Raw genomic sequence first — 24,490 nt, 5'->3', positions numbered from 1 at the left:
ACTTTTCTAGGTGCTGGGGATAAAAGATGAGAAGATTTGACTGTGCCCCAGGAAATTCTCTAGGGAAGACCTACATGGAAATAGAAAATTGTAATCCAGCCTGACGAAGGACCTACCAGGGAGATTCAAAAGAACACAGACGAGGGGACAATTAATTCTCTCCCAGGTAGTGGGATGGGAGATCACTTTTAAACCATGCAGAACAGAGGCAGGAAACCTTTTCTTTTTCTTTTTTTTAATTTTTTGAGTCGAAGAATTATGAAATGAGCAACATTCAACTCTGTTTGACATAAAAAGGTGAATTTCCTCTGGCTAAACCCAAGAGTGGAAGTGGATGGACACTTCCCCTTCTCTACCGGCTCAAGTCAAACGGTGGGAATTGTCTGGTTGCAGTGTTGAGAAGGATTCTGAGGATTCTGGGCCAATGGGAAAGGATGATATCAACGCTGTCTGTCTGGCTTAGGAACGGGTAGACAGTGGTCCAGTTTGAACTTGTTGCCATTGTTCAATTTTAAGGAGCTTGATAAACAAAAACATCTACAAAGCACAGAATAGCATCACGGTCCTAGACACAGGCTCATGGTAACTGGAAGTAAATGGTCCCAAATGGGGTTTGGGGACAGATAGATGCACTTCAGGAAAGCTCTCTGGCTGCTATGTTGGGAAGTGCTTTGAATGACCTTATAAACTCTGCTGTTGCTTGGAGCTATTGACTATTTGACTTGCTTTTTTAAACAAATTAAACAGCAGTCTTCCCTGTGGCCCCCCAAATAAATGCAGTTTACATTGTTTTTTTTTTTTTTTCCTGCTTTGTTTTGTTGAATGCAAAGCTCTCTCTTAAGAAAAGGTCACAGAGCACTAAGAGAACATACTATAAGCACTTTGCAAATTAAATTGAAGGATGTTTTTAGGTAAAATAAAAACCAAGTCTTGTGGTGCGTGGATTTTGTTTGACAAAGGTCAAAATCATTGCATAAAGTTTTTTTGTTTTTTTTACTACTAAGAGAGCTTTCAAAGAACTTCTTTCAGACCAGTTTCTCGGGATCTACAGCATAAGAAGAATTAGGCAGAGCTTCATTATGCTGCCAGGGTTTAGCTCTTTAGACAGAATCTGTGTTGTGTCCCAGAGGGATTCTGTAAACTGCATCGAGGATATTGAAAATTGACCCAGGCATTCTAATTGCACAATACTGAAATGCCCTTCTGGATGTATTTTTGTTATAATTAGATGGTTTTTCTTTTGAAATCGAGGCACCCAGGAAACTTGAGATCTCGTTTTAAAAGTGGTTTTTCACCAGGGACTTGCAGGAGGAGAAAACCCTGGCGCGTGCTCCAAACCCACCTGCCAGTGTGGCGCCCTAGCAGATGCTGGTTGGGTAGCTCCCTGTGCACCTCCAGGAGCGTCACCTTCTCCCTAAGATCTCGAGCAGTGGGCAGAACCACACCATGACCTCTGCAGAGTCATGTGTGAGTGCTACCGGTCAAGAGCGCTTGTCCTGGGGTTGCCGAGAGCCCTCCTGGCGGGCGGGAACTGGCTCCGTCGGGTGACCTCACACCCCAGCCCTCAACCTCTGGGGGTGCCGTCTTTTTGCTCTTGATTCCCATTCCCATGCCAGTTACCTGCAAAAGTGAAAATACCTAAGGGGAAATTAGACCATGTGACACCTGTGAGACTGGCAGGGGTCACTTTGGAAGGAAGTAGTGGACACGGAACCATCAGATGAGCAAAGGTGGTCACCACCCAAGGGCCCTGCGCTCAGAGTGCAGTCACCACCAGGAGGTGAGCAGCTCCTTTTCCCTCACGTCTGCGCTGCACTGGGGCGTGGCTCTTTCCCAGCCACCAGGATGGGTGAGTGAAGGTGGGAAAGACCAGATGGGCTTGTTAGGCGTGCTGACGGGGGCAGGGCGACATGAGTCTAGAATTCTAGCACCATCTCTGTTTTGCCTGAAAATAGTGTACACACACCAGAGACGCACAGGGAGCAGAGGTGCAGGTGGATTTGGGGGCCCCGTCCCAGGGGTCTTCCTGTGTTCCGCATCTTTGACTTGGCCCCTGCAGGAGGGTGGCATGCAGGTCAGGAGAGATCAATGAGAACGGGGTCTGGCTTCATGTCTCTTTGTGTGTCTATTGGTGGAACCCCAGTGATGCTGGAAGTTTCAGTGGCACTCTTGTACATCTTGGGGGAGACAGGACAAGACGGTAGAAACAATCTCTAGGGAGACTTCCCCGGGAGAGGGGCCAGTTCTCTGCTCCTGGGGTGCACTTGAAAGAGAGCCTTCCTGTTGCAGGAGATTGCCTTCTGCTTGTGGAGACGCAGGGGACTGTGGACGGGAATGGTTGACCTTGCCCAGCCAGGGAACGTGAACAGAAGCCGCAGGAGGGCTCCCACCATCCATAACGGGCTTTAGAACTCCTCCTGAGTCCCTCCTCTTCCTTTCCAAGTCTTTGAGCTTGAACTTGATGGCAGCAGGAGAGGAGAATTGGTCCCCTAAAGACTCCTGACCCAGTCACCCCGGGGTGGGCGGCAGCTCAGAACCGGGTGCAGAGTGGGGAGGATCTCAGGGCTCCACTGTCTGGCCCGGCTGAAAAATTCCACTTTGCCAGGATCCGCCGGGGGCCTTGGCTTTCCATCAGACGGAGGCCAGCACTCGCTGCAGAGTGTCTGGCCTTGCAGGCTGGCGAAGCAGCCGGAAGGTGGGGCTCCAGGAGGAAACCAGAGAGGGGGCACCTCAGGCCTGTTGTCTGGTGTCTCAGGGGGGTCATGGGGATGGCGGAGGTCACCCTCATTCTTCCCTGCCTTACTTCTTCTTCTGAGGGGCTGATTCAGAAAGGTTCAAGTTTGGGAGGAGGAAAATTTTTCTCTAAACATATCACCCCATACACTTAACCGTTTCTTGAGTGATTCCTAAGTGCCAGCTCCTGCCCAGGTCGCACCTCTTGGAGGTAGGTATATTGACCCCTGTTTTCCAGATGATAATGCTGAGGCACAGAGAGAGGTACAGTGGCTCACCAAGATCACACAGCACAGGGGTGTTTGAGTCAGGCTTCCTATCTGTTTCTCCCTGATATTTTTGAAGTTCCCCTTTGAATCTGGCGTATTCCTTCCCTTCCTGATCTACTGCTGGGTTTCAGGTCAGCCAGACCCCACTGGTCACACCCCATGGCATGCGCTTGGGGGGGCTGGGGGGTGGGCTTCCCGATCCCTTTTGGCCCAGGCAGGGGGCTTCCTTGGGTCTCGCTGTCACGCGGGCTGGGATGTGGCTGTGTGCTCTCTTCTCTGCCTCCCTGGTTCACGCTGCGTGGGCTCTGGGGTGCAGCGTGCCTGTTCCAACCCGACACCCTCTCTCTCTCTCTCTCTCTCTCTCTGTCTCTCGTAGGCACGGTGCTGCTGTGTCAGACAAACCAGGAGGGACCCTCCATGTACAGTGCCCCCAGTTCACTTGTATATACTTCCGCAAGTAAGCCCCCTGTCGTGGCTCTCCCTGTTTTGTCACGTAGATCCCAGTCCCGTCACCTTCCTGCCATGTGCGTCCCCCCCATCTGTGCCCCCACCCTCTGTGGCTCTCGAGGAGTTGAGGTCAACGCTCCTCAGCATGTCCCCGTTCCTGCCGCCTTAGCCTCTGAACCCCTCTGCTCATCCCCATCCGCAGCCGAATCCACCCACCCCAGCGTCGGCCATTCTTTGTTAGACCATGGACAGGAAGGAGGTGGTCACTGGGCTGGGGGAAGGTCATGGGAGGGGGACGCTCCTGTTCTCTGCCTGCTTTTGATCACAGCTTTGCAAATTAATATGAGATTCCTAAATAAAATATGCCAGCCCCCCCCCCCCCCNTAAGACGCTCTGCTACTCCTTGGGGTCTCCCAGCCACAGCTGAGACGTAGCCTCTGTCCAGGTCCTGCAAGGTCCCCATAGCTACCCAGTGAGTCTTGAGTGGTGTCAGGGTCAACGTGAGCATGGAGGGTCTCAGGGCAGGTTGAGTGGGTGACTGCTGAGGATGGAGAAGGGGTTGGAGAGAGCAGGAGTCCAGCTGGTGATCACCAAGGGCACAAGAGACAGAGGGGTCCTCGCTGTCAACTACAGCGAGACAGTTCAGCCCCCAGCATGTGAGGCTGAGACACCCCCAGAGCCATCACAGGAGCCAAAAGCATGACAGTGCTAACCCCAGGTCCACGCACATGTTTAGGGGGTGGGGCAGGCGGGCATTTCTCCCAGCCATTCTGCAAACCTCACTGGCCACGTTAGCATTCATTAAATGCAAGATGATTCTGTATGCCCCAAGCAACCAAAACCTAGCCACACTGTCTCTGAATCTGTGACTGCTGTCCATTTGCCGTTCACCGTGGTGAAGGATTGCAGGGCTGCTACACACACCCACACACTCGGCCTCGCTTAAGCCCCCAGCCCCGCACCAGGTAGGTATGGTGATACTTGCCTTACAGCCTGGGAGGCAGAGGGCTCAGAGAGGTGGAGTGGTTCTCCCAGGGTCACACAGCCTGTAGGATGTAGAGTTGTGGTTTTGAACCAGGGGAAATTATTCAACCTTTGCTACCTTTCCAGATCTATGGGACTCCAATTCCTGTAGTTATGTCTTTACCTGCTCTTCCTTTTTCTGTATAAATGTTATTTTCTGAAGGAGAATTGGTGCAGTGGGGTTGAGACCTGGAGTACCCCTAACACTCTTGTCTTGTGGAACCATCTGGAATGAAATCTCTGTGTGTGTGCGGGGCAGGATGGTGCTGGTGGACCCACAGACACGGAATCTTGACTTTAACTAAGGTCCCATTTGTGAGCCACACGGGGCGAATGGTCACCACACTGGGCGATATGGCTTTGCACGATCATGTGACAGATTTATATTTCCATTTTCTTCACAGAAGTGGACCAAAAAAAATGATTCTGAAAAGTCCTGACTTGGGTACAGGCAAAGTTCCAAAGTGGACCTAGGAAAGGGTTTTACGCATTAAACGTGGAAACATTTCACCAATTCTCCATAATAAACTAGCAAGAGCCAACCAAGGAAATAAAGTCATCTAACACAGGCACTGGCAAACTCATGTCATAGGCCAAACCAGCCTGTGCCCTATTTTATAAGGCCTGAGATCCCTGAATGTTTTTTAAAGATTTCCAGGGATTGTAAAAACAAAGATATTTCACGGAGACATAGGGGGCTGGCAGAGCGTAAAATATGAACAGCTGGCTCCTCACAGAAACACGGTGCCAACCCCTGGTTTAACGGGCCCATTTTATTATGAAAAATGTAAGGTGACAATTTAAACCATCTATGAGGCTACATTTTACCCACATTTAAAGTAAAAATCTATAATAATCATAGACACCGTACAAGGTATGTCCCACATCCCTCCGAGATGTTTTTAGATGTCATCTCAGTCACGTCACCTAGACCTTTTCCTCTTATTATTTTCACATCTTAATTTTCATAAAGAGCCCTGAAAACGTTAATGGTCTAATATGCTATTGTTTAATCATATTTCAATCTATCCCCACCATTGTTGATTCTTAGTGATTTTTTCAAAAACATTAAAATCCTACTATAGCAGTTTGAAGGAAACCCTGAAGAGCATTCCCCGCTATCCCATTAAAAAAATAATAATGAAATATGCATCAAGTGCCTCACAAGGTGCGCTCCCCGGAGGACCTCTGGAGGCACCACGCACCTTGCCGTGCTGTCGGCATTCTGGAATGGGGGCCACTTCTGCAATGTGGGCAGGCTTCTCCCCGGGGATAGCAGGGGCCTTGGAGACTCCCCCTGGAGGCTGTGCCCTGGTCACACACAGAGGCCACCTGCCAGCCCTACAGCCCCTGCCCAGCTTCCTGTCTCCTGTGTGGCATTTGGATCTGGGCAGCATGCCAGTGTCTTCTCAAGGTTCCCTTGAGTCTCCACGTGCAGACAGGAATGCCCAGTCTAGTCCACTCCACATCCCATTTCCTCCAGCAACCCCCACATCATGGAAAGGACCATGTTTGCAAGAGAACACACACACACACGCACACACACACACGCACACACACATGCATACGCACACACACATGCATACGCACACGCACACACATACACACACTGTTACCATGTTCCTGGGATCCCTCTCCTCCCCCACGCTGTGGTTTCACTGAGGTGAGGAGCCCCACGTCTTGCCTTTGAGATGGGACAGGTGTAGACCATTGTTCTCTAGGAAGCCATCCATCGTCCCCAGAGGAGAGGTTCCCTTCCTTCTCAGCGTCTTTTAAGATGTATTTGTTTTTGTTTTTTTAACCTGAAGGTGCGCGTTCCCTGACAGTTGTGCTCCTGAAGAAAATGACTTTCGTACATTGGATTCTATGTATCCACTGACTTCCAAGATGGCTCGGAAGCAAATTTTGCTTTCAGGTTTCCCCTCTGTCCCCCAAACAATCTTCCACTGGCCTTGAGTGTTTTAGGATTAAATTGCCCCTCTTCCTAGCCAAAGAGCTAATCATCTGTAAATAACACTCTTAACTTCAGTAGGGGGATGGTGTTTAAAGGGATCCCCTGAAGGAGTCTAATGAAAATAATTCCTTCTGAAGTCATCTGCTTTTAAGAACCACTTTTGCATAATGTGCCTCCCCCCCCCACCCTAAGTGAGCCTTTCTAATATGACCCAGGACATGAGAAGGCATTAAGGGAACGATTTCCACATCAACCTAAGCCTGCAGCTCCTCCCGTCTGACCCCAGGTGATCCCTAGTTACCTCTCCTGCACCCCTCTCTATGCTGATATGAAATCTTGGATCAGGTTGTGTCCTGGGACATCACACATCCTCACATATGCCCCAAGAATTCACCCTCCTCAAGAATGTCTACTGGTCCTACTTTCAAGCAAACTTAAATGAAATTGGAGCAAAACCCCAGGAAGTTAGGTAAAACCATCCTGTACCAAATGCAAAATGTTTACTGTTAAGATTATTGAATAGGATTTGAGCAGCAAACAATATGGCCCCTTGCCAGAGAGGGCAGGTGAAAGTGGCAGGGCTGGGGGTCTGCCCACTGACCACACAGCCCTAGGGCTGTGGATGGCTGACTCCGCCTTTCCAAGGCAAAGGCGCTGGCTGAGATGCAGGCAGCTCTGTGTGAACGCGGTATGTGCGCCCCCCATCAAGACCAGCCGTAGGCAGGACCCCGAAGGTAAGGAACAGATCACGGCCCCTTCAAAGCACAGCATGACTTTCCTTATGATTAGTTGAGATATCAGGAAGTGAATCGGTGTTTGCAGGAATGGAAAAGTCCACCTCTCAGTCGGATTAGCAAAGCCGGAATCCCTGATCCTTTTTTGCATGGGATGGAGCTGTCTCCAGAAGGAGGTAAATAAATGTCATCAACTTTGTGTTCTCATTAATGAATGGATTTCAAACTAAAAAAGTAACATGGGGTCATGGTCATTGGGGAAGCATGCATACCCACCCAGGATTGTACTTGTGTGGCAATAAGATGCACACTTTGTCCAGGGACACAAGTGACCTGGGTGGGCTCCAGCATCTTTACACCTTTTCCCCAGGATAATTCAAAGGTGGACCTACACTCCTGTAACAGGGGAGGGCAGTGTCAGTGCCATGATCTCTGGGTAACTTAGACACTTTAATCGTGCCTGGCTTCATCTACTGATACCTAGTGACCATCTCCCACCCCGGCTATGGCACACTCCTGCTGTCTCATATGGAGTGGATGGTCCCCCGTTCTCCATCCCAGTCACCCAAGCGCCTTCTTTCTGCACCTGTAAAGACTGCAGTGAGCATCTCTGGACACACTCTCCGGCTCTCAATTCCCCTCCCTGGAGCTGTTGGCTCCATTCCAGCCTGTTCCCCATGATGTCTTGCTTCTGCTCCCTCAATTTTGCAAAATTAAGGGATGTAGTGGTGTAAAATAGCATCCCCTTCCTCCTAGTTATGAGCATCATCATTCATGTATTTAATTGTCATTTGGATTTTACCTCTTGGCAATGTCCCGAATTCCTTCTCCCTATTTCTCTTCTGAGTTTTTCTCATTGTATTGTTCATCAGGGAACCTAACCTGCGAAGCACATTAGATCTTAACATATTTTCATTTTGGTCATCTGACCTTGCTTACATTTTATCATATGTTTTTAATCGTAGGCAAATATATCTATCTTTTATCGGTTTTAAATTTCTTCTGAGATTACGATGAATAGTTCAAGTTGGCTTGAGTACTCTCTTAGGCTGCTTGAGCCACCCTGCCAACAGAGCAGCCTGGGTCACCTCTTTTCTCACTGTTGTAGACGCTGGAAGTCCAAGACCAAGGTGTGGCATGGTGAGGTCTTGGTAAGGGCTTGATGGCCACCTTCGCTCTGTCCTCACTCAAAGAGAGTGAGATTGGGCACTCACGGTGTCTCTTCTCACACTGAACACAACTCCCATCATGAGGGCCTCACCCTTATGTCCTCCCTAAACCTCAGCTCTCAAAGGACCAGCTCCAAGGAGCAGCATGGGGTTCATTAGTAGGACTCTGGGTGTTTTATTTGTCCAGAGCTAAAGAAGCATTTTCCAGAAGAAATTCTGTGCAGTTCCATCTGGTCTCCAACACACGTGTGTACTTTCACAGTCTCGTAGCAGCCACACCTGAATGTTAGGTCCTTGTGCTGACAAATCCTAAGGTCAAGGCACTTCCCTCTGCCGTGGTCACCTCTGACCCCCCACCAAAGAAGTCAGATAGTACAGGCTAAAGTGTGGCAACCCAATGCTACCCAAATGTGCCATCATCTCCTTTGTTCACTGCAGTGAAACTCAAGGGCAAGTGGTAGAGGCAGGGTGTTAATTGATGTATCGATTGCAGATTTTATGGAAGTAATTGTGTGAAATTCATGAAATCATGATTTAAGTGGCAGAAACATGCATAAATCAAGCCTGGGCTGCTCTATCTTTAGGTAATTGAGAGAACTTCCATCGGTTTCTGTAATTAAAGTGAGGGCCTTGATTAATTCACAGCTTCCTCTCTCTCCTCTGCCCAGTATGGAAAATGTCACAGACCGTGTTCAGTTCATAGAAAGTACAGACACGGGTCACCAGGTCACAATGCACTGGTGTCAAGAGCTCTGTCCTCTCTCCCCCTCTTTCCACTCACTTGCAGGTTTCTGGTTGCCTCCAAGGGAGCCCTTTCTTTCTAGTATTTTCTGAGAACTATTTATTACAGTGAGGAAGTGAGGCATTCCAACTAGACATAATATAAAGGGCACACACACACACATAAATAATCCAGATAAATAATATTTAATGTAATATTTTTTGAAAACCAAAAGTAATGGGAAAAGATCCACGATGAACAAAGTATCAAAATTCTCCATGAAGACAGGATAGGCATTATTAATTTTTCTTCTTAGACTTTAGGATTCAATATAGCTCAATGCAATAGTTCTTTAAGTTGAATGGTGTGCTCTTCATGGATTTAGAAAATTGCACTAGAACAGGATTTAATTTGACTGTGGACTGTTTTTGAGTCTCCCCCAACTTAGGATTTGCACCCAAGGTAAATACCTAACTGGTCTTGCCATAGATTTAGACCTGAAATAATGAGAAGAAGGAGAGGAAGGAGAAGTGGGTATTGAGCCCGTGCTGCATGCAGGGACCTTCACATAAACTTTCTCACGCAATCCGCACATAAACACGATGAAATGGCGCGTTTATCATGGCACCTCTGCTTATGAGAAATTTGGAGTTGAAGGAATTAGGAAGATTGTCCAAGACAGCCCAGCAAGGCAGCTTTGCACCCGGCCTATCTGAATCCCAGGCCTCCCTCATCACCACCCTCTAAACCTGAACCCCAGAAACTGTCCTGGCCTGGGCTCCTAGATACAGCTCCCTGAACCCGGAGCTGCTGGCCAGCAATCCTCGGGCCAGGGTTGTGCTTTCTTCTCCCATCCTGTGACTTCTGGAGAGGCAGCTTGTCCATCTGCTGTATCTTGGCCAATTTTCTCTTTAGAGGGCCACTTAGTGTCCTCAGCTTTCTCAGCCCTGTGGTCTCTAAGGGGGACAGCAGCAGAGACTCCTGTGCCTACAGACAGATGACCGCACTTGCACACACGTGAGTAGATGAGGCTGTTCCAATAAAACTTCATGGAACCCACAGTCTGAGGGCCAGATTTTGCCTCAGTTTCTCTGGGCAAAGTGGTGGGACGCCATTAACTTACTCAGAATCCCCCCTCCTGCACTGTGCCTTCCTCTATCTCCTTCCTCAGCCCTCATGGGCCACCACTGTCCACTCTTTCTCAAACCACGGTTCTCATCTGAAACAGCAAGACAGCACTGGTCACTTAGGGGCTTCTTTTAAGTATGCCTCCACAGGTCACCTGCACATCCGTGGCCATTTTATTACATTTCAAAACAGGAAGTATAAGGTAGGTGCACACACAGAGGCCTCCTCCTGGTTCTTATTCAAAGTAGAACAATATTTAAACTTGATCTAGGTACAATGACTCCATTGTGAGTTTGACCCTCACAACAAAGGAATGAGTCTGGTTTGGCGCTCTGCTCTGATGCTGTTGGCCTCCTCTCTAAGACCTGCTCAGTTTCCCTGGGCAAAGTGGCGAGACGCCATGACCTTACTCGGGATCCCCCTCCTGCGCTGTGCCGCCTCTGTCTCCTTCCACAGACCTCCAGCCATCCTGGCGGTAAACCAGCCTCAGGACTGGACCCTGCCCATCAGAGATCCGGACACTGTCTCCCTCCTCCTTTGTCTACAGCTGTGCCTTAGGGTGGCAGCACCCTTATGTCCCCCGCTCGTGTCTGTGGAAATACCTCCTTCTATCTTTCACTCACTTCATCATTCTTTGGACTGGGAAGAGGTTGAAAACGCCTCACGTCTTTCCACCAGTCTTCATTCCACGTGCCAGAGGCCATTCTGTGTACCACGAGCGTGCCTCTAGCAAGACCTGCATGAGTCGGCCCCCACCACACCTGCGTTCTTGACGTGCAACAGACGTGTAACGCTCAGCTCTCGGAATTACAGAGCTGTCCTCCTGGGGTCGGGAGGTGGAACCCAACAGGAGCTCCGCCACTGTGAATACTCCTGGGGTGCCCCCGGGGGTGGAGCCAATATCATGGACAGACTCTTGGGCCCTGAGACCCCATTTATTTCATGGAACCCACAGGTGGGGAGATGTTAGATGCCTACCATGTGGCCTGCTCAGCCTGCTTCCACAATCTCAGCACCTGCTTGATTTCCTGACCAAAGGCTGTCCACAGCTGGACTCCGTCCACTGCTGGACTCCGTCCCCAGGAGCCATGCAGAAGGTCCACTCCAGGAAGCATTCTTTGCCATCAGGGAAGCCCCTGGTTTTGCTTCAACCCACCTACCCTGCTCTTCCCGTGGTCCCGACAGCTCTGACTCAGACCCGTGATTCTCGAGAAGCTTGCACTCACCCTTACGCTCATTCAGCTCTTCTACCTGATGCCAGGTTTCACAAGTTCACGTGTGTCCTCAGTCCCTGACACCTCTGTCACCAACACCTGGCTACCGGGAGACCTAGTCACGGCCACGCACACACACACACACACACACACACACACACACACTCAAACGACACTAGTTGACCACTCCCATTCTTTAAAGCAAAAACCCTACAAAGAAAAGGAAGCCACTTTCCAAGGGACTCCCGTCTCGCTCTCTTGGCACCTTGGGTACGAATCTCCATGCAGAACGGTGGCTTCCGTCTTTTTCAGATGGGGGGTCTGCTTTCTGCAAGAGACTGCCGGTTGCAAAAACTACCATCCTGTGGTGTGCCCCCAAACATCTTATTTGTCTTGATATTTCTTTCACAGAAATACATTTGACAGATAAGGAGTCACTGGAGGGTGCGTTTGCTTTGTGTCAGACAGATATTAAAACAATAAACCACGTTGCCCTGGGATTCCGGCGCACGCACAGCCAGAGAACAAGGCCGAGATGAGATGTTTCTGGAAAGCAGAGAGGCACTTGTTCTGGGGGAATTCCCTGGGAACGCCAGGCCCTGTGATAGCGTTGACAGAGACTATTTCTAAGGCTCACGTTTTCTTAAGAGGATCAACCGGCTGGTGCGGCTCCCAGGTCTAACTCCTGACAATGCCCACCCTCCTCCGGCCCCTGCGGTGGCTCCAGAGCAATCCTTCCGTAGTCTGAGAAGCTTATTTTGAGAGCCTGTTTTTTTAAGCACTCATCTGCACTTCATTTGCTTCCCCACACGACTGTGGGATTAAAATGGGGGAAAAAGTAGAATAAAATCAGAACCCTTCTACCTTCAGAGCTCTGAACTTGGAAACCCCAGGGACTGAAGATGAGACCCCAGAGGCAGCTGGGTGTGGAAGAGCAGGCGCACCTTCCTGGGGGACTCGGCTTTGGGAACTGAGCTGAGCCTCTGGTCTGTCGAGGAACGTGCAGCGGCCTTCAGATAATTCAACTGCAGGGGTGAGAGCCCTGGAGGCTGCAAGGAAGTGCGTCCTGCTAGAATGCTCCCCTCCCACTCTGGCCTTATTTTCCTTCCAAAACAAGTCACCCCACTGGAGTCGAAGATGCTCAAAAAGAAACTGAGCTTGCCTCCCACAGAATTTTTGGAAAAAGAACTTGGCATAGTTCATTTAAATCCGGCAATTTAAACACTTGCCCCCCTAGGAATGACCACAGCACCATCTTCTTAAATTATCTTTTCATTTTACAAAAAGGACCCACCAGGTCCTAAACTATGTATTGCTACTGAAGAACATGGGAGCCATGTAAAGAAAATGTGGTTTCAGAACCAAATAATATGCTGCATATTTTACATCTGTCTCCTTGATTTTTTTTTCAAATTGTTTGTTTGTTTGTTGGTGCCCAGGATTGAACTGTGGGTGCTTGAGCATGGAGCCACATCCCCAGCCCTTTTAATGTTTTATTTGAGACAGGCCTCACACTAGGTTGCTTACAGCCTCGCTAAGTTGCTGAGGCTAGCCTCAACCCTGTGTTTGTCCTGCCTTGGCCTCCTGAGCTGGAGGAAAGCAGGGGTGTGCCACTAAACCCAGTCTTCCTTGGGTTTTATTTGTGTCCCTCATGGGGCTCTTGCTACCTAATTGCTCTTCATGTAAAAACAAACCGGCCAACATGAGAACCATCCAGACAGGCTCCCCAGGCCAGGAATATGTACCACTCCACCCTTAGAAATTGCTTTTGGGGGTCTGTGACACATTTCCAAAAGATTCCCTTTTCTGCTAACCAATCATCGTACCCCTTCACTGGTTTTGTGAAGTTCTGTAGTTATGGTGCAATTTACTGAAAAGAGTTGAACTCAAGCCGAGTGGGCCATGAGTTACCACGGCACCCAGGAGGTGAGCCCACGGCGTAGGGTCTTTGCCACGTAGATTTTTTGTGGCTACTCGGCTTCCTGTGGGCATGGATTGAGATGGCTGTGTAAAGAAGCTTCTAGGCTGCCGGAAGCAGAGCAGCACCTCAGACAAAGGACTATTCTTCCTCTTTCTTTTTAGGAGCCACCTTCTGTAGGGATTTTGAAAGTTCACCAAAGAAGCTAGTAGGGAGGGTTTGTATTCGTCCAGCGACTGGACCACTGGACCATTTCCAAGTGGTCCCCTTCAGTCTGTGCTCTGTGGGGGCTCTGGGAGTTCTAGCGTGTGTATGCGGGGCAGGTGATCACTGGGTCCAGATGGCGTCTGTCCAACAGGTTTACTTTGGGTGTTGATCAAAGGATCAGGACTCAGTTTTTCCTTAAGGTCTAAATGCTGATGTTCAAAAGCAGATGGCCTTAACCCCAGATGATCAGCGGCCCCACAGCGATGGCTTCAAGTGAGATGAACAATGCTTTTGTATCCTCTACCCGCCCTGTGAGTCACCGACAGCCCCTCTGAGGGTCTCATGTTCAGGAGTGGCAGCCGCCATTATGAAACCATGGTAAACCCAGCTCAGCATCAGGGAGCGGAATTACCTCACCTGCACCGTTTTCTACCTGTAGAGACAATTCACCCAGCTTGTGGCTTCAGCCAGCTCTTAGATAGATCATGAATGATTTAACAATTGAACCTTTACCGTGTACATGCACTAGATAAAGTAATTATTTATATAAATTATTTGGTTTCTTGTTTCCATGACTGCCTAGGAAAAAAAAAAAAAGAAGAAGAAGCTAAATTGACATTGGTACAAATTTTGTCAAACTAATAGATTATGCCAAATTGCTTCCTCCAAATTAAAATGGATTTCAGCATTGCAGGCTCTGCCTGTCTTCAACATTCCTGCAGACGAGAGAAGACACCTTTGCGTATGCATTCTGCAGTCTCACCGAGCTAAAAACCCCAAGACGGAGATTCATTCTCGTTTTGCAGAGTGAAATGTTACAAAAATCTTGCTTGGTGGGGGGGCATCGTCAGTACCTGGGAGTAGGCAGATCTCAGACACCTCTTCTGCAGAGTAGAACAGTGTGACTTCATGTTCATCAGCCATGACACTCACTACCTGTCTGTTGGCTTAATCCAGCCATTTGTAATGGGGAAGAGAAGTGACAATAGCTAACTTCCAGAGGTACGAAGTGGCAGTCGGTTAAACCCAAGGCTGCCATCCTTCCTCAGCATAGTGCAGACCTTAAATGAACACAGAATATTCCTGCACATGAGTCACGTGTATAGATGGGTTTGGTTGCTTTTCTACATTTGTTAAGTTAGGAAACCTTTGTGCCTTGGGAAAACCAATCTTTCTGCCCAGAGAAACCACATGTGAGTTAATTGTACACGGTTTTACATATATTTTTCCTTAGCAGATTCAAATTTTGTTTTCTGCCTATGGAAGGTTTATTTCAAGCAAAGTTGTGAGTAAAATGATATATGATAACAATATTAACCAATTATTATATACAGAAAAAGTGCAATGCCCCCAAACATGATAAATTTGTTATTCCAATTTTCCAAAATTTTGAAGCAAGTTTATTATTCCAATCTTCCAAGTTCAAAATTCCTAGTGGAATTTAGTCACAAATGTCTCACAGGGATGAGATTTGGACATACAAGTGTGGCCACCACTTAGCACCATGCTGGTGTGGCCCCAGTCAGCATTGCCAGTAGTCACCCCAGGCTCACATCCAGACGTGGAGATAAACCTCAGTGGGGAAGGGAATCAGCTGGGTTTGGACCCTTTGTCAGAAAGATAAATCCAGGTGATCTCTGTGGTCTGCATCCAATTAGCAGAGAAGGAGCAAAGTCTTTCCAGGTGTCTTGGAATCTCAGAACATAAATATCTAATGGAAGAAATGGCACAGCTCCCCTCTCCAGCATCGCCCCTCCTACCCTGAACAAGTGGCATATTGAAATCTCTGGGAGGCTCGTCAACAGCTTCCCCTGCAAATTAACTCAGTCTGTGATGAATTGGGGTGGCTCTCTGGGATGCAGTATGCACATAGGAGATGACGTAGCAGCTTGTGCAGGAAGGAGGAGGGAAGCCAACTTGAGAGACTCCAAGGAGCTGCTGAGGGCGGAGCAGGAAGCTTCTGTTGCTGACTGAGGATGTCTTGGTGTTGGGGAACAGATTAGATCACAGGCTTTAGTTTCAGGCAGCCTGGGCTCAAATCATTGTGCAAGTATCTGAGCTGCTCCATGTCCCTCCGGGAAAGCAAAAGTAGCACTACTCCTGGTTCATATGGTTCTGTGAAGAGTTACTGGGTTAATCTGTGTGCATGGCAATTAGCAAGTGTTAATAAATGCTAGCTGTTATCATGCAGTTGAATCGCTCCCATTCGATAATGGAGTCTTGGCGATGGGATGGGTGCCAACTGTCATTACATCTCTGCTTAGGTTACTCCAGATATCGCTGCCTGGGGCTTGGTGCAGTCCAGCGCGCCTCATCACTAATGTCATTGGTCACCTGGAGTTTTCCATAGTATATGCATCCTTCATAGGCAGCACCCTAGCAACTGTGCTGGGTTCAAGGTCTGTGGTTCCTTATCCTCTGTAACTGTGGGATGTATTTTTGGGGGGTGGGTACTAGGGATTGAACTCAGGGGCACTCGGCCACTGAGCCACATCCCCAGCCCTATTTTTTATTTGATTCAGAGGCAGGGTCTCACTGCGTTGCTTAGCACTTTGCTAAATTGCTGAGGCTGCTGTGGGAGGTGTTTGACAGTATTATCAGCACACGTTTCAGTGACTACCCTGTGTTGGGTCATGGGTGCCGTAGACCCAGCGGTGACCCAAATGTAGTTCTCAGGATCTCCGACCAGGAGCTGTATGGGGTGGGGAGTGGGGAGAAAGATGATAAGTGAAGGTGGTCAAGCAACCCCAATTGTGAGGGCTGGGACAGGGGACAAGATGAAGAACAGCATCAGGAGTCCGTGAGGTTAGAACCAAGCTTGGTTCAGGGAATCAAGTTGAGCTGCGGAGACTAGAGAAGGGAGGGAGACCCTGGAAGAGCCAGCGCACGGCGAGGCTGGAGAAAAGGAGACCTGTAGCCGTTCACACACTTATCCTCAAGCCCAGCTCAAGTCAAGACTCAGATCCAAAGAGCCGGCTCCCCATGGAGGCCAGCACAGGGACCATCGCCCCCTCCCGGCCCCTGCTTTTAAAAGGTACATTTCTCTCCAAGCTCAAGGTCTTTCGCCAGTCCCTTGGACACATTCCAATCAGACCTCTAACAGCCTAGAAACTTCTGGCTAATTTGGATTTGACTAAAACTTTTGTACCATGACGTTATGTAAAGAGATTCAATTATGGTGCGCAGTGTTTTGTGAGTAACTACCGCCCATAAAAAGTTAATTAATCAGGGCTGTGTCAATTTCCTCGTGCCATGTCAATTTGCCGCAAGGTAATTAATCACTAATCACCCACCAAGCAGCAGGCCGAGGGACCATCCACGAGCCATTTATTGTCTCTCCCCAAATAAATGGCACACGCAGCAAGGAGAAAACACATCCCGCCTTTCACAACGTTTTTATCGACACTTTTGCATGTTGTAATGGGTCTGCAGCAACCAGCAACTTCAGTTCAAGGAAATATGAATATTAAAGACACAAATGAGCGGAGATTTATAGGACATTGCGTTTCTGTTATGTCAGTTTTGAGATTAAACCAAGCAAATGAACAGTGAAAAATTACTCTTCCATGTGGAGAATGGTGATTAGCCGTGTACATTAATTAGAAATTTTTGTTTTCCTATTCAATGCATTTCAAATGAGGATGTCCTATAAGGAACTGTTTGTCCAAAATGTAGATTTATTCACTTCTAAACAGCAGTGTTTAATATCAACATGCATTTTGTACTGAAACAAGAGCCGATTCCCAAATGCTTGTTTCAGGGATACGGCACTCTGGGAAGCAGAGATTCCACAAATTAAGTGGCCATTTTGGCATTTTTTTGTAAAGGACCGAATGGATGGAATGTTCCTCTCCTCCCACCCCCAACCCCCTGGAAATTACTAGATTTTTCAAAACCTTGAAATTACTAGATCTTTAAAAATTAAATCAAAGGTTTTTTCACTTCTGTTTTGACCTAGAACGTAATATGCTCTATCATATCAAATTTTCCATCTAATGCTATTTAAAGAGACTGACCTAGTCACATGTAACCATTGTATTATAGATGGATTTGGCGTACTTTGAAATTCATTTTGAAAACAGAAGTAAACGGGGTTTTTTTTTGTTGTTGTTTTGTTTTCTTTTGTTTTGCTATTTGGAAAAATGATCAGATTTTCTTGACTGTTCCTCTCGATGTTTATCACACAATGCCCTGCCTCTGAAATTGCAGCTCCGGAAGCTAAGGCTGGCTGTTTATGTAGCCTTGGTCTGTTGCATGTGCTGCCACCTCTTAATTTATGGTCCGGCACATGGAATGGGAGTCCCCTCGAGGGGATCCTGCAAAACCCTGAACCTGCTGTTGAAAGTGCATCCACACCCCTGGGATTGTGTGACCAAACGTTCCCTTCCATAAATTACCCACAGAACAGTTCCACCTCAAATTAGCATGTGCTTCTCTCTGTTTTCCAACCTGCCAACGGTGGGAAAGGTTTCACTGGGGAAGCAAATGGAGAGGAGGTGTGAGACAAAGAGAGAGCCCCCCATCCGCTCTGATGGCACACCTTTACCAGGGCATCTGGCAATCTCATGCAAATTCAAACCAGAGCACAAATGCAAAGAATAATTGCCCATTAAAGCGGTTGTATATTTTTATGGCTTTGATGCAGAATCTGCCCCCCTGTTGGGTTTTGCATCTGCTATTCTCCCATCTCTCTCAGAGCTCTAAAACTTTAATATGCAGTTTATAACCCTCAAGTATTTTCCACTGGTTTTGTGCTTCTTCTCTGGGGATTTCTAGGCTGGTGAAATGAGCTCATTTGTGTTTATTTTCTAAGGTAAGCACCATGTTCGTAAAAGAGAGGGGGGGGAGCCGCGTGAGTCACTGTAAATACATTGAATGCAGAGTTGTGGGAGGTGGGGCTTTGTCTTCCAGGGGGAGATGGGCAGTGAGCAGCGGACACCTTGGTAAATGGCCCATTTGGCTTGTTGATACATCCACACATGTCCCATTTCCAAATGCTGATTGGCTTGGTCCTTGTACCCTGCACAGCAAGCTTCCCATTATGTCCCTAAAGTTTCATCTCTTTGCATCCCATCCTATAGGAGTTCTTCCCAAGAATGAGGTGGTTACTCCCCTAAGGTCCACAAGATATGCTCTGGTGTAAATCTTGCCGATGAGTGAGAGGGGCACTGGGAACCGCCGTGCGTCAGTAAGAGGTGCACGTGCTCCGAAACTCCTGCCTCCTTTTCTTTGAGAGCTACATCTACTTTTCATTACAGCAATACAGATTTTTCATTGTGATTCATGCTGGATGAAGTTGAAGAGGGACCTGTGGGTTTGCTCTCTTGTCTCCCACATGCCGGGAACTCAGGATTTTCACTCAAAAAACATATATAAGTGTCATGCCATGACATTTTGGTCTTGTTGAAACTGTATCAGAATCATCTGTTCAGATTACCTTTAGCCATGTCCCAGCATCTACAAACTGCCATGTCCAATAGCCACGGAAGAAAACTATCCGCTCCATCTATCTCCTATGGAGCCTAAGGGAAGCTTGATAAACAGTTGTGGGGGGTTTTATTTGTCCTTGAAGTTGAACATTGGCCTTCCTGGTACCACAAGAGAGCCACACTGCCCTAACCCAGCCACTGGGGGGAAATCCTCTAACAGGGAAGGTGCAGCCACAAATCTGAGGAGTTTGGGGTCATGCAGATTGTTGTTCTCTGCGTTCCTTGTTGTGCACGATTACCGTGTTCACGGAGCGTTGCTGGTCGGGACTCTGGAGGGAGCCAAGGGATGAAGGCCTTTCACTAGTACTACTTGTGGGGGAAGTGGGGCTTCCCAGAACATGGACCGTTTCCAAACTCTGGCATCTGTTCTGCAGGGCGTGTGGCTGTAGGTGGAGGGGGATGGAGGCTCTCAAGTTCCAGCGCAGAACTTTGGTCCAGCAGCCCCTCCTTCCTTCAGGGTCACGTGCTGCATCTGGACCCTCCCGGCACCTCTCAGTGGGGAAGTAGAAATGAGCTTTCCAGGGGTCCCGACTGCCATCCAGACGTCACTCCCCTCGTGTGTCCTGCAGCTTCTGTGCAGGCCACCTGCCCACAGGACCCTGCAACAGAAGGTGGACAGTGAAGAGGGGCCCTACTCTCCCCCCAGGGAATCAGTCTACCTTGGCTGGCCGCAGGGTTGAGGTACCTGATACCTGCAGGTGCCAGGCCACGCCTCCAAGTCAGAACACAGGAGGGGCAGCCCCACCTCCCAGACATTGCCGGTCAGTGAGGGGCACTGTCCTGTGCTTCTGTGACCCAGGAGACCTGACTTCACATGTGTCACTGGAGGATCAGGGCAGTGGTCTTCAAAGGAAATCTGAAAAAAAAAAGGTTGGAAAGGAAGGATTAGAAGGAAGGAAATACAGGGAAGGAGGGGAGAAGGAAAGGGAGGGAGGGAGGAAAGAGCAATAATGAGAAGAAGGCAGGGCAGCTCCTTGATCCAGATGGCTCAGTAGGGCCAGCTCTGGACAGACAACCAGCACCACAGAGCTGCTGTCCAGCAGGCCTCTGGCCCGGTCTCTGCAGCTCGAGGTTTTGCCCCAGGGCCTTCACCTCCCAGGGAGGTCACATTCTGCAGGGAAGTGCTCTTCCGTCTTCATCCCTTTAACCCAACAAGGATCCCTCTTGTCCTCCTGCCCAGAGGAGCCCATAGAGCCTCCTAGGAGGACCTACCTGTAAATACCTCCTGCTGCAGGGAAAGACGTGTTTTTCCCTGGAACAAAGAGGGCCCAAAATGGAATCCTGGCTCCACTCAATAGCATATGTCCCCTCGCCCAGTGGCCGAGCTTCTGGTTCACATTCCCTCTCAATAGCTAAATCCTCCAAGAATCATTGTAAAACCTGCTCATTGCTGAGAGGGATCTTTTGTGGCTCCTGCAGCCCAGGAGCCGGTGAGGATGAATGGGTCAGCATGATCACCCTGTGTCCTCAACAGGCAGCCAGCTGGCCGGACAGATTGTGTGTTGTTCGTTTTCTTTATTTCAAAATCCAGAGTGAAGACGTAGTGTCTGAAATGCTGCAAGGTAGACCTGGAGTCAAAGCTATGGCCACTCATTTCCTGCCCAGTCCTGAAGCAGTGTCTCCCATGTCCTGTCCTTGCTGCTGGGGTTTGATGGTGTTAAGATTCACACTCCCCATTAAGACTCAGCCTCCTGTGGCTTCTGGCATGTGGGTTGCAATGCCATCCAGAAAACTCAGGTGCTGGGGGCTGGCATGGTTTGTCTTTACCACAATAATAAAAAGTTAAAAATAACCTTTATGGTCTTCTCAGATACAAACAGAAGATGAAGTCATTCTGGCTTGGTCCTGCAATGTTCTCATTTTACCAACACTGTAAGGGAAAGACAGGGTAGAGTCTCTTTGCCATTCCAGAACAGGCGCTGAATTTTGGATCAGGATAGCCAGTTGGTCTCCCCTTCAAGCCCAAGGGTGCTATTCCAGTTCAGAAGTGGTATGCAATGGGGAATTGCTTCTGTGGGAAATTTTACTTGCTCTCCACCCCTCTGGCCATCTGGTAGGGACAAGCCTACTCTGCCTGTGAGTATAGGGTGTAATTCTCAGAACACCCTGGTCACTACATGGTCGCCCGCCAGCCTCCTAGGTAGCAGCTAGTGATTCCGGTCTCTCGAGTGGACTTTCCATTTTCCTTCCAACGTCCATTTTTCCTCTGTGCTCCTTCCACAAGCCATGCCTGGGTCCAGGGAAGGGCTGGGAGCAGACATGAGATGGAAAGCTTTCACTCCCAAAGGAGATGGTAGGAGGGAGACAAGCCCGCCGGGCAGTGTGGAGACATCTAACACACAGGGGAGGCCAGGGCTTCTGCGGAAGCCTGGCGAAGGGAATCAATCCAGTGGGTTGAGTCAATGAACTTCCTTCTCAGAAGGCCTTTCTGAGTTTCTACTATGATTCTCCTGGCACCATAGTTTCTCAAATGTATTTTCCCAAGAATGTACCCCTGCATGGGATGTGGTTTGGGGAAGCGGCTGGCTGCTATGCTGGGACAGGCTCCGTTGGCATAGGGAGAGAGCCTTGGGAGGTTCAGAGAAGCCCCAGCAGCTGGGCACAGAACTGGCTCCTGGAGGCTCCCGAGATGGGAGAGAGGACCTCCCAGGTAGAGGCCTCAAGGAATTGTCAGGAGTACCTTCCCTCCTGACTCAAGTGACTCAGAGAATTTCCCCCAGGAAAGAAAACCCCATCTACCGTCTCCTGAGAGTTGAGTTCCCAGATATTTCTGATTATAGCTTAAGGGTGTTGTGTTTGCTTTTAAAAGCTGTGTAGGAGATCAGGGGGCTCGTGATATGCTAGTAACCATCTATTTAGGGGCAAGATTGTGGTTTGTGTACTCAAGACACATAGAGGTGTCTGTAGGAATGCTTCAATTAAAAAATTTTGACAAGTCATAAGGACCTAAAGGGAAATGTGAAAAATACATAAAAACGAGAAGAGGGAAAGTTATGAATAAACTCTACTGCAATTCTGCCCCAGAAATAGCCACTAGTGTATGAAATATGTGTTAATGTCTATAAAAACATGTATGTATATACATATGCACACAGATATAGCTGTACTTGCATGCATATATTCATATGCAGTTACATGCACATTTACCCCCATACAAACATGCATGTCTGTCCATGTGTACTATGCACTAGAAACATGAATACATGCATGTATATAATGCATATATATGTATATACATAAATAGATGTATACTGAGATGTTGGTAGATACTTCTTGCAATCTACCTTTTTTTAAAAAAATTAAGTTTTCAGTGAGTCTTTCTCCTATTCTTAGAATTCTTTGTAAATGTTTGTGGTTGACCACATCCTTCTGGGCAGAGGGAACAATGCTGTATGTCCTCCTCACCAAATGGCCCTGGGGCTCAGCCTTGCTGTCTGCTTCTGTCCTCCTAACTCCTGGGGGGCTGGAGCTGCCTTGGCGCTGCAGGGACTAGGGTCCTGGGAGCAGACCCCTCAAGGGCAGGGTGGATCTCAAGCCTTTGCCCTGTTCTCTCTCCCGCAGTGCCCGGCTTCCCGTATCCAGCTGCCACCGCGGCAGCTGCCTACCGAGGGGCGCACCTGCGAGGCCGCGGCCGCACCGTGTACAACACCTTCAGGGCCGCGGCGCCCCCACCCCCTATCCCGGCCTACGGCGGGTAAGTGATGCAGCCCCCCACGGGCCTCCCTGCACCAGCCCTCTCCCCAGAGGCACGGAGTGTTTGCGAGCGCATGATAGTCTTGACTGCCCACCAGAACCGCCCCAGCATGCAGCCCGGCGCGCGCCTGCAGCGGAGCACCTTGCAAAGAGTATTGAAAAATGAGTGTAATTTGTCCTGTCATGGTCGGTGCCTTTAAGCGTTCTACATGTCACGTGCTGTTATGTAAATTTGCTGAGACTGAATGCTGGAGAACAGAGAAATGGTTACAGCCAAAGATGTATTTCTGATGATTGCAAACATCTGGTTATTAAGGAGGTTGGACCACATTTGCCCCTTGAATTCAAAGGGACACGAGGCTTTTCATACATAAAAATCACTGGGGTGGTCTTGCGCCCCTCCCCAAAGACATCTTGCTCTTCCAGGTTTATGAACCTTTGCCTGACACAATTAGGTGTTGAGTCAAAGGCAAAAATTGAAGACTTTGATGAAATTGGAATTCATATGCCTTTTAGTTCCATTGTCCAAAATGGCACAAGCCCTCCTTCCTCCTCTGTGGGGATTTTGCAAAGCCAGTTGTTCCCTGCTGCCCCTCTGGTCCCTCTGTGCATGGATTTTGAAATTGCCAAGTAAATACCCAGCAACGGTGGTGGATGCTCAAAAACAAAACAAAGCAGGCAAAATGTGATGGACTCCGTGGGGGACAATCCTGAAGTGCTGCGCTCTCTGCCCTTCTGCTAGGATCCTGGTAGCAAATTCCTGCACCTCTGGGGTAGGGTAAGGAAGGATGGCCCTTGGGCAGTAGCTGAGACCAGGGAATATTGGCAAGGTCTGGAGAGAATTTTGTTTGCCACAAAAGGAATGGAGAGGGGCAACAGCATCTAGCCGGCAGAGACAGGGCTGCTGCCAGACATCCCCTAGTCCACAAGACAGTCCTGCTCCAGGCTCAGAATGCTGGTTGAGAAACTGTGCTGTACCCAAAGGAATCCTCCCCCGTGAGGCTCCCCTGACCAGTGCCTGGTTTCTGGTCCTTGACAACATGCAAAGGGTTAAATGCATTTTCTTAAAAGCTTTCCTGCTTATAAATCTTTTAGAAAATCTGAATTAGCCTAGATCATCTATTATACTGATGACAAAGGGCAATACTCTTGTCATTATTTATTCATAATCTCGCCCCTTCCAAAACAGAACATTTGAAGTGTTTCATAAACAAAGAAACAAAGTTGAGAATATAATGAAATGAAACCTGATGAAATCATCATTGGGAAGGGAACACAGAGGTAAAAAGATAAGACAACGTGCATCCAGTGTCTTGTCTAAGCCACTAGAATTGAGTCTGAGTTCCTCAGTGGACAAAATGAGCAAAAATTGATAATGAATCGTAAGAAACCAAGAACAAACTGGCTCTAAATCCTCCCCATACCCCCAAATACATCTGCATGTCCTGAGCCTTATGTGTCCCCACTATGAGCAATCATTGATTGTTTAATATTTATTGCAGCCCCACAGTATTGAACCCATTTTATAGGACCAGAAATGCAGAAATAAAGATTTGTTATTCCCAAGGTCACACAGTGAGTTATGAAGGAAAAAAAGCCAAGTTATCCTCTGGGCTCACGTAATTGCTAAAGCAAGATTCATAAGCCATAAATGCAAAATTGCACATGTATGCCACATTATTTTGTCTGAAAATCGTTATCTTATCTTGGTACATAGTAATTGTAGCTTTTCAGTATATATACCCTCAGTCAGTATCTCATGACTGTACTGGGCAGGAAAAAAATATAATA

At 48.4% G+C, this 24,490-nt stretch overlaps 1 protein-coding gene across 34 annotated transcripts in view; it reads left to right on the top strand.

The window, feature by feature from the left end:
• Rbfox1 (RNA binding fox-1 homolog 1) overlaps positions 1 to 24,490 on the top strand; it is a 1,613,147-nt gene that overhangs the window by 1,538,268 nt on the left and 50,389 nt on the right. For 30 of the 34 annotated variants that reach the window (XM_048790118.1, XM_048790119.1, XM_048790111.1 and 27 more), the window contains 2 exons: positions 3,379 to 3,459; positions 22,568 to 22,700. In XM_048790118.1, coding sequence (XP_048646075.1) covers positions 3,379 to 3,459; positions 22,568 to 22,700 — 214 coding nt within the window. The remainder of the gene's footprint in view (positions 1 to 3,378; positions 3,460 to 22,567; positions 22,701 to 24,490) is intronic. The other 4 variants (XM_015490752.2, XM_048790117.1, XM_048790103.1 and 1 more) reach the window with 1 other exon arrangement.

Source organism: Marmota marmota, unplaced genomic scaffold, assembly GCF_001458135.2.
Source record: "Marmota marmota marmota unplaced genomic scaffold, marMar, whole genome shotgun sequence".
NCBI classification, from domain to species: Eukaryota; Metazoa; Chordata; class Mammalia; order Rodentia; family Sciuridae; genus Marmota; species Marmota marmota.
Note: the sequence above shows the minus strand (reverse complement) of the source record. Positions and strands in the feature narration are given on the sequence as shown.